This window comes from Mus caroli, chromosome 6 (assembly GCF_900094665.2).
Source record: "Mus caroli chromosome 6, CAROLI_EIJ_v1.1, whole genome shotgun sequence".
Taxonomy (NCBI): domain Eukaryota; kingdom Metazoa; phylum Chordata; class Mammalia; order Rodentia; family Muridae; genus Mus; species Mus caroli.
Genome location: NC_034575.1, coordinates 110,662,206 through 110,675,432, shown reverse-complemented (window position 1 = coordinate 110,675,432; position 13,227 = coordinate 110,662,206). Strand labels below are relative to the sequence as shown.

Genomic DNA, 13,227 nt, shown 5'->3' with positions numbered 1-13,227 from the left:
CCTCTGTGCACAAGTGCCGCATCCATTCTGTTGGTTCTCTTCAGTCACTGGTAAGACAGCACTCTGAAGACTTTCATCTCAAACATCCAGGCAGGTCCCAGCCTGAGTACCTTGGGATCAGTGCTCTCCATGTTCTTGCCTCTGTGCATGTCTGAGACCTGCTTAGCATGTCCTGCCCCAGCCTCTGTGCTGTTTGCTCTGCCCAGCAAGCCTTTCACAGTCTGAGGGGATCACTGGGGGAGCCAGCAACACACAGAAGTGCCTAAGAGCCTTGTGCTAGAATCCAAAGCCTGAGGGAGACTGGAAGCCAGTGAGGGTACATGGCCTTTCCTCTCCACACTGCAGTAAGGAACGAGAGTGGCATACAGAATAGCAAAAGGCTGCCGTGAGGAGTGTCACAGGAAGGAACAGCACCATGCCGGACAGCATGAGCTCAGTAAACAACAGCTGACTATCATCATAACTCCAGGACTCAGAGTCTGAGGCAAGTGAAACTTCGAGAAAACAGACCTGACAGAAATCACACAAGCTTATGGCTGATGTGCAGCAGGTGCCATAGAACTCTTGGCTATGATTAGGAAAGTCTGAGCCTGCCAGTAGGCTTTCCCAACACACGGCATTCTCATTCTCTGGATTTAACCCATTCCATCCAAACACCCAGCAATGGTATCCAACAGAACAGACAGCTACCTCGACCTCCCAAGCAAACTGGGCTGACCCTGTCCTCACATATGCCACACACACACACACACACACACACACACACACACACACACACACACTCACACTCAAGAGCTACTCACGCAGATCTGTTCCGTATTTGAGCCCCACTTTGGGCACCCAGCCTTTACTTCGGAAGTAGTGGTAGGCCATGTAGGTTGTCCTGAAGGTGGGCTGGACTGCAGTGAAGGCTTGCCAGAGTTTCACTATTGTCAGAGGCTCCTAATGTTTTTTAAAAAGATAATAGTTTGCATTTATTCACTCCTGCTTTAGTAAGGGAGTAGACATCTAGACTAACATGGCACTGCAGCAGCAATGGAGATGAACAAGAGGGATTCATTCAGGAGACCTAACCCACACTGTTTATGTGACAGCAACCACTAAGTGTGGCTGTTCCCAACACAGGTGCTACTGTGAGGTCCTTCTGTCCATCTCAGAGGAAGTAACACAAGCAACCTCAGTAATTTGGGTCATTTTAAGTTAGTCATACTCTTTCCTCTTGCAGTGCTGGGTATGCAAAACAGGGCCTTGTGCATGCTTAGGCAAGTGCCCTCCCTCAGAGCCACAGTTCAGCCCACCTGCATACCGTGGTTAGATAAACTATGTGCATATTATTAAAATTGCTCCAAGCCAGGTGGTGTTGGTAGGACACACCTTTAATCCCAGCATTTAGGATACAGAGGCAGAGAGGCAGGCCAATCTCTATGAGATTAAAGCCACTGTGGATCCACCAAGTGAGTTCCAGGACAGAGAGAGGGAACAAAGAAAAACCCTGTCTCAGGAAAAAAAAAAATGTTCTTCTGGGGGGTGGGGGCTACTGGGTTTGTTTTTGTTTTTGTTTTTTTGTTTTTGTTTTTGTTTTTTTTTTGAGATAGTCTCACTATTGTAGCCCAGGCTGGCCTTGAACTTGCAGTCTTCTTGCCTCTGCTTCTCAAGTGCCACCAGAAAAGTCTACAGTGACCCATGTGGCTCCCACCTGAGGCTCTCACTCATCTCTTTTTTTTTTGGTTTTTCGAGACAGGGTTTCTCTGTGTAGCCCTAGCTGTCCTGGCACTCACTCTGTAGACCAGGCTGGCCTCGAACTCAGAAATTCGCCTGCCTCTGCCTCCCGAGTGCTGGGATTAAAGGTGTGCGCCACCACGCCCAGCTCTCACTCATCTCTTATGCTGCAGGGATCTAGGACTCAGAAAAGGAGACACTGAGGCTGGTGTGCATCTTGTTGGTGGGCTCAGCATACACAGGCCCTGGGCTCCATCCTTGAGAGAGGATGAAATTTAGAAATGAGAAAAAGCAAAGGGGTCAGAGGCCAAGAGGTGGGGACCTGGGGAAGGATGTTGTAGATAAAGGAGCCAGTGGCATGTGGAGTTGGGTCATGTGTGACAAGCCCACGGGAGCTTATAAAAACATGTGTCCATAGGCCCTTCAGTGAGCAGATACTGCAATGTCAGGCCAGGCTCAGCAAAGCAAAAAATCATTTTGTAAGTGAAATTTTCACTAAAGTCCCAAAATAATCCTTGGTTCCATGTAGCTTTCAGATAGGAGAACAGCCACCTGATGGTGCAATACTGTGTCCAGAGAAGGACCTTGAATAGAACAAGAAGTTTTCCCCGGGTTTCATCAGAAAACAGTCACAAAAATTAAGTGGGTGGGTTTAGAAAGTATCTTTCTCATTCCACTACTTTGGGAAAGAACCAACTCTTCAGCTGTCTGGGGTTCAGCTTCTCAGTTCAGCTCAGCCGAAGCTTTAATTCCACAAATACGGCGTGGCTGCAGCTCACTGGTAGAGCATGGGCTTAGTGTGAACAGGGCCCTGGGCTCCATCCCCAGACAACAGCTCTCATCAACACCTAGCATCAGGGTTTGTTCATACCCGTGTGGCTTTAACCCCTCACTAAGTCTCCCTGACAGGGCGGGGTCCCGCATGGAGCCTGAGGATCTCCCAGAAGCAGACACAGACACTTCGGATGCCGTCTGTCTCCTTTCCTCTTCATTACTGTATCCTAAGGCATTACATCAGCAAAGTGCCACATTCAAAACAGACAAGAAATGTCCAGAGAGGCTGCCCTGCTGTCTGCCTAGAGGTCAGTAATGGTAATACCCTGGCAAAGGTGAAACCAGAGACATTGAAGCCTCACACACATGGACTTACCAGCTGGTTCTAACCACACTAGCCAGGTGGCCTTGGCTGTGCTTCTTTTCTCTAAGCTCAGTTAGCTTGTTAACGCAGCTCCGACCAAGAGGTGGAAAAGACAGAACTAGCACAGGCAAGCTGGACAGCATGGAACTCAGAGAGCTGAAGTAGGGAGGTTACCTCATACTGAGTCCAGCCTAGGCTACAAACAGTGAGTTCTAGGCTTGCCTAGGCTATAAAGGAAGATCTTGACTTGAAAACAAAAACAAAGGTCTGGAGAGATGACTTAGTGGTTAAGTGTGAGCACTGATCCTAGAATATTTCTAGCACCTACACGGCAGCTCACATCTGTCTGTACTCTAGTTTCCGGGGATCCAATACCCTCAGTGGTGTCTGTGGACACTAAGCATGCAATGGGTGCACGAATATTCTGGCAAAATGCCTATACACATTAAAAATAAACAAACAAAACCCAATGAATTTAAAGGGCCTGACACTCAGTACAGGTATAACTGTGTGTTGGTGAGTTTGATTATTTTTGCAGTGTTGGGGTAGCCTTGTGCCCAAGGCCTTAAACACCCAGAGCAGGCACTATGCACCTGGGCGGCACCTAACCTGGAACTTTGGGTTTTGTTGGTGATGCTAGGACCATGGTGATACAGGTTTCCTTCTTACACATCAGGCTGCAGTTCCTCAGCCTCTGAGAGACACAAGCTAAAAGGCTCACCCTGCTTCTGCCTGAACTGCTTCAGCTGAGGTTCCTTAGTTTGAGCCTTACCGGGAAAAGGACAAATCTTTTTTTCAGTCAAAGTTGACACATTGGCTTTAACTCCATAGGAAGGGTCTCTACCTATGTCAACTGGGGAACGACCGGATTGTGTGTACACAAAAACTTACCTTCTCATAGTAAATACTTAGGCATCCCAGGGCGTACGCCAGGAAGAAAGCCTGCAACAAAGCAGGGGAGTTCTCATTAGAAACGCTGTTGCTCTCCTAGTGTGGGTGTGGGGCTTAGTAGGGGAGCGACTGCCTAGCTCACCCTTGGCTCACCCCACATCACCCAACAGAGATAAAGATAGCTCTCTGACAAAGCCAACATGCCTCCACACCCCCATCTATCCCAACAGCCTCATATTGTGGCTTCCATCCAGGGCAGACAGATCTATGATCCTCAGGCACCCAGGGGACAGGGTGGTGGGCAGTACTGAAAGACGACACTGGGTTACTCTGTATTTTATTGACTGTAGTGCTGGCCACAGAAGGAGCGCCTCCCGCATGCCTGAACTACCCTGCTAAGCTACATTCCAACCTGACTTTTCTCATGTCCAAGTATTTTAAAAGGCATGAGATATGCTACCCACAACGAATCACAAATGGCCCCTGCTTCCAGGCGCAGGGCAGGAGGGTCCTTGAGTAGAAACAGGACTTGGCTTCCTTCTTCTCTGTCTCCTCCTGTCCCAAGGCTGTGCACACATGGCAACAAGGGGCCAGAAAGCTGAAGGGTGCAGAGGTGTCCAGGGATGAGAGGAGAGGGGCAGGGCCTAGCACCCCAGTGGCTTCCTTGGAACTGCCCAGAGCCACTGATGCTCTCCAGAGTTGCGGTTCTCCAAGCTGTCTGCGAGTCCTGGGTGACAAACTCAAAACTATCTGCCTCACTCGCGCTCCTGCTAAGTGTGTGCAGGGGGTGGGGCACAGGCGGAGGAAAAGATAGCCCGAAGCCTGTGGTGAGATCACAGCAGACCCCATCATAGCCAGACCCCACTATGATCTGCAAAACAGGACCAAAACAGGACAGATCTTCCTCAGTCTTGATTTAGAAAAGTTACTTTTCATACACACACAGCTTGGAGCAGGGTGTGGTGGCCCAGACCTGCTCCCGGAATATGACCAGCCCCTCCACCCCCGCTCGGTGCTGTGTTAATGGCTTTTTCCTCACCACAGGCTCAGGCAACTCTTTTGCCTCTCTGCTCCAGAGCACTTGCTTTTGTCTGGAGACACCTTCAGTCCCTGTGCCTCTAAGGCAGAGCAGAGGCACACTGTTGCCTCCGCCCACAAGACAGGCCAGCTCCCTTTGTGAGGGCTCAATGCTTGTGCTGAGAGAACGAAAGGAACCCCAACCCTGCCTTGGCTGAGACCCAGGCACCTAGGTCCACTGGGGGCTTCTGCACTTGCCTCAGCTTGCTTCTCCAGGGGCCTAGATGTCCCCAGAGAGGTCACACTTCTCCCAGTGCTGCCCAAAGCCTCACCAAACCTCCTATGAACTTACTTTGGCCTCATTCTTGCCACCACCATTTTCTAACACTGAATACTACAGTTTATGGGTGGCCCAGGGTGACTGAAATACTGTAGAAAAGATAAAGCTGCCCTTAGGTGGACAAGTTCCCTACATTTTTTTTTTTTTTTTTTTTTTTTTTTCGAGACAGGGTTTCTCCATATATCCCTGGCTGTCTTGGAACTCACTTTGTAGACCAGGCTGGCCTCAAACTCAGAAATCCACCTGCCTCTGCCTCCCGAGTGCTGGGATTAAAGGCATGCGTGCGCCACCACGCCCAGCTAGTTCCCTACATTTTGACACATTTGCATCTCTTGGTTCAGAATAGTACAATACAGAAAGGGAACCTGCTTCAGAGGAGCATGGAATGAGGTCTACTAGACCTGAGTTCAAGCCTTCACTGAGGTGGTTTAAATTATTTGTATTTTTAATTTTTATTTTATGTGTATGGGTGTTTTGCCTACATGTATGTATGTGTACCATGTGTGTGCCACAGATCCAAGGAGGCCCAGATCCCCTGGAACTGGAATAACAGATGGCTCTGAGTCACTGGGTGCTGGGATCAGACCTTTGGTCCTTTTGAGGTCAGAGTCAGTGATCTTAATTGTTACCTCTCCAACCTCACTGAAGTACTTTATTTGGAATCAAGTCCTCAGGAGGCAGAGGAGGGAGGTCTGTGAAGCTGGCTTCACCAGCAAGCTTTCCCTTTTGGGGACAGCGTATTTAGGCTAGGATCCACCACACTGGAAAACCATATTTTGAAGACAGAACTCTCTAAAGCCATGGATCAGCCTGGCTCTGTGATCTCATGACTTCCTAAAGGAGGGCACAGAATTACAGTGTGGCATCTGCCATGGCATGGTTCAAGAGCAGATACGCAAGCAGCCAGCTGTGGAAGACAATATCAGCATATCTGAGTGACAGCTGCTATTGTCCAACAGAGGAAAGGGTAAAGTCACTGTGAATTCTTCTTAACTTATGATGGGTATCAGCAATTTAGAGAGAGAGGGCATCTTGCTATAGGGAGAGATTTAAGGCACTGCTGACTAGGCACTGTAGAGTCAGGAACTCTGCCAGGAGAGACGTGTGTGTTAGACCTAGTGGGGAAACCCCCACCCCATTCCTGATTCGGCGTGCACCCAAAAAATCACGAAGGACCATCTTTTGCTGTAATTACATGAGGACGTTTAATTACGGAGCTCCGGGCTGACATGCCACACAGGAGATAACGGATGTCGGCCCCGAGGCTTGAAAACTAGGGGTTTTTATGGAGTAAGGGGCTTAGGGGTGTGGAATTCAGCATAGCAACACACTATCGGATTATTCAAACATTAACAGAAAGCAGGACTTTGTTNCTGTGGGCTGGGGGCTTATCTTTGTTCACATAGCAACCAGTTGATGTATGACTTTACTCGGCGCCAAGGGGCAATAGACAGAGGGGAGGTTCTGGCCAGATGGTGTTGACTTAGATAATATAGCCCTGCTGGTCCTTACATACCTTTTCATCTTTACAGTCAAGATGTTCTTAGGAATGCCTTAACAACAGCCTTGCCCTGGCATGCCTGGGGGCTGTTCTGCTTTGTTCTCAGTCCCAGGCCGGGGCAGTGGGCTCTTAAACAACTCACAAGTTACAATATTTCATCTTTCTTTATGTGCATGTGCTATTTGTTAAGCTATTGCGATGTCTGATACTGACCATGAACTCAAAGAGAACTGTTACACTGAATAAGCAGAAGGGAACACATTTGAAAGACTTACTTTTTTTCTTAAGAGTTCCCTTAGCTAAAAAAAAAAAAAAAAAAAGAGTTCCCTTAGCACCCCCAATCCTTCAACAAGCCATGATCAAACCAAATTCTGGTGGAGCTCATTTTAAATTTAGAGGAAAGAACAAACAAACAAACAAACAAACAAACGTATGTACCGGCCATTCTGTACATCAGGACAACAGAGAGAATAGAGACTAAAACTGGGGCCATGTCCACCCAGGGATGGCAGCATCCTTGGTAAGAGATTCGCATGTAGTTACCTGCTTCCTCAAGAGGCACGTGACACATGTCACACCTCATGGGGTCTTCACTATATCCCTCTGAGGGAAACATCCTGGCAGGTCACCCATCAGAAAACCAAAGGATGCCACCTCTCATGTGCTATGTTGATGAGGAAAGTATTTTCTCCCTGCTTTGTTTTTGTTATCTATCTATCTATCTATCTATCTATCTATCTATCTATCTATCTATCTATTATATAGGAGTACACTGTAGCTGTCTGGACACACCAGAAGAGGGCATCAGATTCCCTTACAGATGGTTGTGAGCCACCACATGGTTGCTGGAAATTGAACTCAGGACCTCTGGACGAGCAGTCAGTGCTCTTAACCACTGAGCCACCTCTCCAGTCCCCTTGCTTTTTTTTTTTTTTTTTTTTTTTTTAAACAGGGTTTTGAAAGACCCACAATGTGAGGACTCCCCCACGTTCTGACTCAGGAGAGGTGACACCCCAAATCACTCATGAGAAACGGTCTTGCTGCAAAATGCAAGAGGACTTTTAATTCAAGAGCGCTCTGGGCCCACGGTCATACACCATGCAGGGGTAGAGGACCGTGGCGCCTGGAGTAGCTAGGTAAGGGGGTATTTAAAGGAAGAAACCACAACTCAAGGAGGTGGGGAGGGCGTTGTTGGAAAATACCAAAAATACCAGTTAAGAGTCACAAGGAAGTGCTAAGTCACAAGAGTCACAAGGAATACCCGGTAATTGTGTGGGTTATTTCTCAAGACAGTTTCTAAGAGCCCTTAACAATAGCACATTTGCATAGCGGGTTCCAGCAATGGTCAGGGTGGGTCAGGGTGACTTTCTTTGAATGAACACCCCTTGAACCCAGGAAGCGGGTGGGAATGTCGCTGTCTGTTTTATGATTAGTATACCTTGGAGCATTGAGTCACAGAGGTCACATTCTCAAGCCTGGGCCTAAAGGCCTAGAATTTTGCTTTTACATTATACTTTTTCAGTTTCACTATGTCTGACCTGTAATTTGATATGTAGACCAAGCTGGTCTAGAACTCACAGAGATCCCCTGCCTCTCAGTGTCGGGATTAAAGGTGTGGGCTGCCACACCCTGCCCTATTCATCTTTGTCTGTAATATCACACCTATCTTTACTATTGGGGGAGCAACCCCAGGATTGCAGGCAAATGCTGCACCAGGGTGTTGGGATACTGATTGGCACCGTCTTGTTTATTTCCATTATCACTGGATACTGATCGGCACCGTCTTGTTTATTTATTTCCATTATCATTGGTAGTTCACAGCAAATGCCTTAGAGTCCTGGCTCCACAGTCAGATGGCGTAGGTTCAAGTACTGATCTTGAGCAGGGAATTTAACCAGCCTGAGGTATAGTTTCTTCCCAGGTCAAAGAGATCATAACACGGTCGAGGGTAATATGAGGACTTAGGGAGATAACACACAAACAGGTCCTTAGCAGAGACACTAGACCATGCACATGAAACATTAGACCAGCACACTCAGTATTCCATTGTTCTCAGTATGTGTGACTTCCTCTTGAGCCCTGGAGCTGAGCTCACATAATCATGGGCCAATGAGAGACACACTCTGTGAAGGGTCCTGGAGACAACAGAAAAGCAGCAGTGTTCTCTGTGGTATCCAGAGCGGATATGCAGGCGGGGCATGGGGCAGGTGCTGTTACATGAGCCCCCCCTTTCCTCTACCTTGACTACAGGTCCCCAAAAGAACAGGATTGAGGTCTTTTTCCTGCTCACCTCTCCAGCAGCTACCCTGGCAGACATGGGAGGTCGCCCTGAAATGCTGCCTGAACAAAAGGCCACAACAGGAGGGATACACCCTACCGGAGCTATTGCTCTAAGGCACTACCAGCCTCCCTCCCCAAAACAGTCCACCACAGGCCTCACAGGGAGGCAGGCTCTCGCCACCTAAGGACAATTACTGTGTGCAAAGGATAAAGGAATCATGATGCACATGAACAACAAGAAAGAAACATGCTAAGTCTGCAGGAACATGGGAATCATCATTCAAACCAAATTCTGCCAGGCTCAGAAGGCCAAATTCTACAGGGTTCCCCCTTCAAATACAGAATCTAGAGTTAAATGTGGATGCATTGCCCATAAAAGCGTTAAGGAGCCGGTGAAACAAGATCGAGCTCCTCGGGGCAGGGTACTGGGAAGAAGAGAAGGCAGTGGGGTCCACGAGAGAGCAGGGGTGTGCTTATCTGAGGGCAACAGGAGGGTCTGGAAGATGGGAACAAGGGTTTGGGTAGTACAGTGGAGAGGACAATGAGAAGAGTACAGCGGAGAGGGCAATGAGAAGAGATAAGTATACTGACATACATGTCTGAACATACTGAGAAGCTGAGGCTGATTCCACAGCACACTTCAAACGGCCAGTCAGGGAGACTAGGCCTACAAACTGGGCCAGTCCAGGCAAGCCGGGACAAGTCTTTTCAATTACTAACAGAAAAAAAAAAAAAAAAAAAAAAAAACCCACAAAAAAACCCACCAGGCTCCAGCCTTCACATCCCAGTAATGGTTCCAGAATGCTAGAGATAGAGTAAGATGAAGCTCATCTGCCCCTGAACTCCAATGTGCTTTAAAAACGACCCTGCAAGCTCACTTAGCTGTCTCTCTATCTTGGTAATGGGAGGCCTCAGTATGCCGAACTTCTGCAGAATAAAACAGTCTTTGCACTTAAACACTATTTGAGTCCAGGGTATCTATCAGTCTTCAGTGAATCATGGACCCTTACAATACCATAACGAAGCATACTTTGTATGGTAACTTAATTTTTTTTTTTTTTTGTTTTTTTTGTTTTTTTTGTTTTTTCGAGACAGGGTTTCTCTGTGTAGCCCTGGCTGTCCTGGCACTCACTTTGTAGACCAGGCTGGCCTCGAACTCAGACATACGCCTGCCTCTGCCTCCCGAGTGCTGGGATTAAAGGCGTGCGCCACCACGCCCGGCTGGTAACTTAATTTTTAAGTGAAAAAGAACAAGCCTCTGTGAACTAGGTTAGAATGTCAAAGAAAAACATCTACAGCAACCCCATATGTAAAAGAGTTCATTTGCAGCTGTGTGGTGTTTTGCTAGTTTCTGAAACTTCAGTTTCCACTCTTTTCTTCAGGGCTGTGGTCTCCTAGGGAAGGAGCCAGGGCCCTGGAGCCCCATAGGGAATCACTCCATCATGGATTGATAGCCCCACCCCTGGCATGCAATCTATATGTCACAGCTTCTTGGAAGAACTTACTCATTGGGCAAAGCTAGATAATGCAAGTATTTAGCCTTGGGTTTTTTGAGATGGGTCTCACGAAGCTCAGGATGGCCATACAATTGTCTATGTAGCTTTGTCTATGGCCTTTAGCTTGTGGTCCTTCTGTCTCCACCTCCCAAGCATGTGCCACCACCATGCATATCTTTCTTTAACTGCCCTGAGCTGTCTTTTGGCATATACTGTGAGGCAGGGTTATGTTAAGGGTCTCTTTCCACATGGTCAATGAGCTGCTCCAGCACCGACTGGAAATGACAGTTTTACTGAATACTGAAATCCTGTCTACCGACTGTTTCTGACCGTCTATTTTAGTCTCTTAGGGCCCAATCTTTTCACTCCTACACTTTATAAACTAGTCTACTGTTTTACCACCAGCTACGACATTTGTTGTTTGAATTGTTTTGCTCTTGGGCTGGGTAGCTAAGTGGCAGAGCTCTTGTCCAGCATACACAAAGTTCTGGTTTGGCCCCCCAGCAGCCACTGCCCTTTCTTAGCTAGTTTCAAGATTCTAAATGAAGGTTAGAAGTGACGCAAGGGAAGAGATGCTATGATCCGCTCTTCTTCCTACCAGCCCAGGGGCAGTCGACAAAGCAGACCCTCCAGCCACTCAGAGGGGTTTCTTTGAACATACAGGAAAGGCGGCTTTAAATATGAAGATGGAGAGAAGTCCGAGTTCTTTGAAAAGGCATTCAGAAGGTTGTGGTAGAACTGTTTTTACAGATCGGATCAATATCGTAAAAGCAGGAAGAAGTCATCACACATTTCTGTGTGGAAACTGTAGCTTTTCACATGGATGGAGTCTGATGCTTGGACACCAGAGGGGAGAAGGGAACACAGAGAAAGGACAGGCTGGGCTCATTTCATTTCTGCCCAGCCCCTCCTGTCCGTGAAACTGAGAATGATCTACAGGGTGTCCAGGACGGAGGTCACATGTGCCTGTTTGGTACACAAAAATGTGGCTGGGGCAACTGGGTAATGGAAATTTGCACTTACTCAGTTCTAATTCGTTTACGTTAGAACAGTCAGGTGTGGCCAGTGGCTACCGAATCTCAGGGTGGACTATCAGCCACAGGTGAAAAACTAAGAGAAAAGGTGCTGGCCACAACACCACTCCCTGCTCAGCTGTGTATCACTGGCAAGGACAGGGAAACGGAGGGTTACCGATGTGGCTCTGACAGGAGCTCCATGGATGAATACAACAAATTCCCCAGAGACCTGCCCAGCTGTCCAGAGCTGTGAAGAAGAGCTGTGATGCTGCAGAGCTGCCTGAGAAGCTCAGCAAGGGCCCACTGCCTCCTGCAGCAGAAAGGCAGGAGCAAGAAGGGAGGGAGGGTCTCAAGCAAGCTCAACCACAGCTAGAGGAACACAAGAAGGGCAGTGTGACAGAGTTTGTAGAGTTTACTTAGAACGCAGTCATGCAGTGAGTGGATTCTGCAGAGGAAATGCCTGGAATACTCCCTCCCTCAGCAGTCAGGGCGTGATCAGAGTCACACAACACATAAAAAACAGTAGGCTCTGCAATTTAAAAAAACTTGAGTTTTTTTCCTCCTCCCTCCCTCCCTCCCTCCCTTCCCTCCTTCCTTCCTTTTTTGTATCCTGGAAAGAGTCTGGCTGTGCGTTCTAGCTGGCTTTGAATTGCTGGGCTCAAATGATCACTTTTCTTTAGTCTCCTGGTAGCTATGTGTGGCCACACAAGGTGGACTGTGTATTTTTCTATTAACTTTTTTATTGTTTTACAGTACTGGGGATTGACTCAGAACTTTGTGAATATCAGGCAGGAAATCTGCCAATGACCTTCAACACAGCCTGAGTTACACACTTCAAATGAATGAACTGGTGTGCTAATTACATCTTAATAAAGATAATTTTTTTTTAAAAAGCTGACAAAAATTAGCTGGGCATGCATGGTGCTGTACACCTTGAATCCCAGCACCCAGGATGCTGTCAGGAGGCTTTCAGTACATTTGTGGCCAGCTGTCTATATAGTGAGTTTTTGGGTAGCCAGAACTACCCTGAGATACCCTGCCTCAAAACAAACAAACAAACAAACAAACAAACAAACAAACACAAACAACAGAAAACTTGACAATATTTTGAAACCTTGCTGAGAAAAGGACTCAATTCGGCTGTGGTAGTACACACCAAATCCCAGCACACCTGAGGCAGGGGCTGTGAAATTCAGGCTAGCCTGGTATCCCAGTAATAAGAACCTGTCTTGGAAGAAGAAGAAGGAGAAGGAAGAGGAGGAGGAAGAAGAGGAGGAGGAGGAAGAGAAGGAGGAAGAGGAAGAAGAAGAGGAGGAAGAGGAAGAGAAAGAAGAAGGGGGGAGAAGGGAAGAGGGAGGGAGGAAGGGAGGGCTCAGATAAACCCCTTAAATGCTCAAAATTCCTTTTGTTTCCTTGCTGAGGATTTGAACCCAGAGCTCTCAAACACCATTTTGGTGAGCTCCAACACACTCTCAAATGGTGAAACAGGCTGAGTGAGGATGAACATCCTAGTAGGTGATGGCCCCATTTAGCATTCTATACAGAACTGTCTGCAAGGTGGGGTCAGGTGCACAGTGCACAGGGTTGGACTTACCCAGGGCTGAGAGCAAGATGCACACATACCTCTTCTAGGCTGAGCTGCAGATACTCAAAGATCCTGTATGGATTTCTTCTGCACACAAGTTTCTTCCTTTTCAGCAACTAGAGAGAGAGAGAGAGAGAGAGAGAGAGAGAGAGAAAGAGAGAAAGAGAGAGAGAGAGAGAATGAATGAGACTATGAATAAATCAGCCACTTGAGACACACCTATCATGAGACTTAATTCCCAAAT

The 13,227-nt window shown here is 47.6% G+C and overlaps 1 protein-coding gene across 2 annotated transcripts in view; it reads right to left on the bottom strand.

Annotated features, from left to right (window-relative positions):
• Positions 1 to 13,227, bottom strand: part of Tsen2 (tRNA splicing endonuclease subunit 2) — a 50,163-nt gene that overhangs the window by 19,523 nt on the left and 17,413 nt on the right. For both annotated transcript variants that reach the window (XR_003836959.1, XM_021165226.2), the window contains exons 6-8: positions 13,022 to 13,099; positions 3,749 to 3,799; positions 804 to 942 (exon numbers count right to left, since the gene is read on the bottom strand). Coding sequence is in view for 1 of the 2 variants with exons in the window: in XM_021165226.2 (XP_021020885.1) it covers positions 804 to 942; positions 3,749 to 3,799; positions 13,022 to 13,099 (268 nt within the window). In the remaining variant the exon portion in view is untranslated. The remainder of the gene's footprint in view (positions 1 to 803; positions 943 to 3,748; positions 3,800 to 13,021; positions 13,100 to 13,227) is intronic.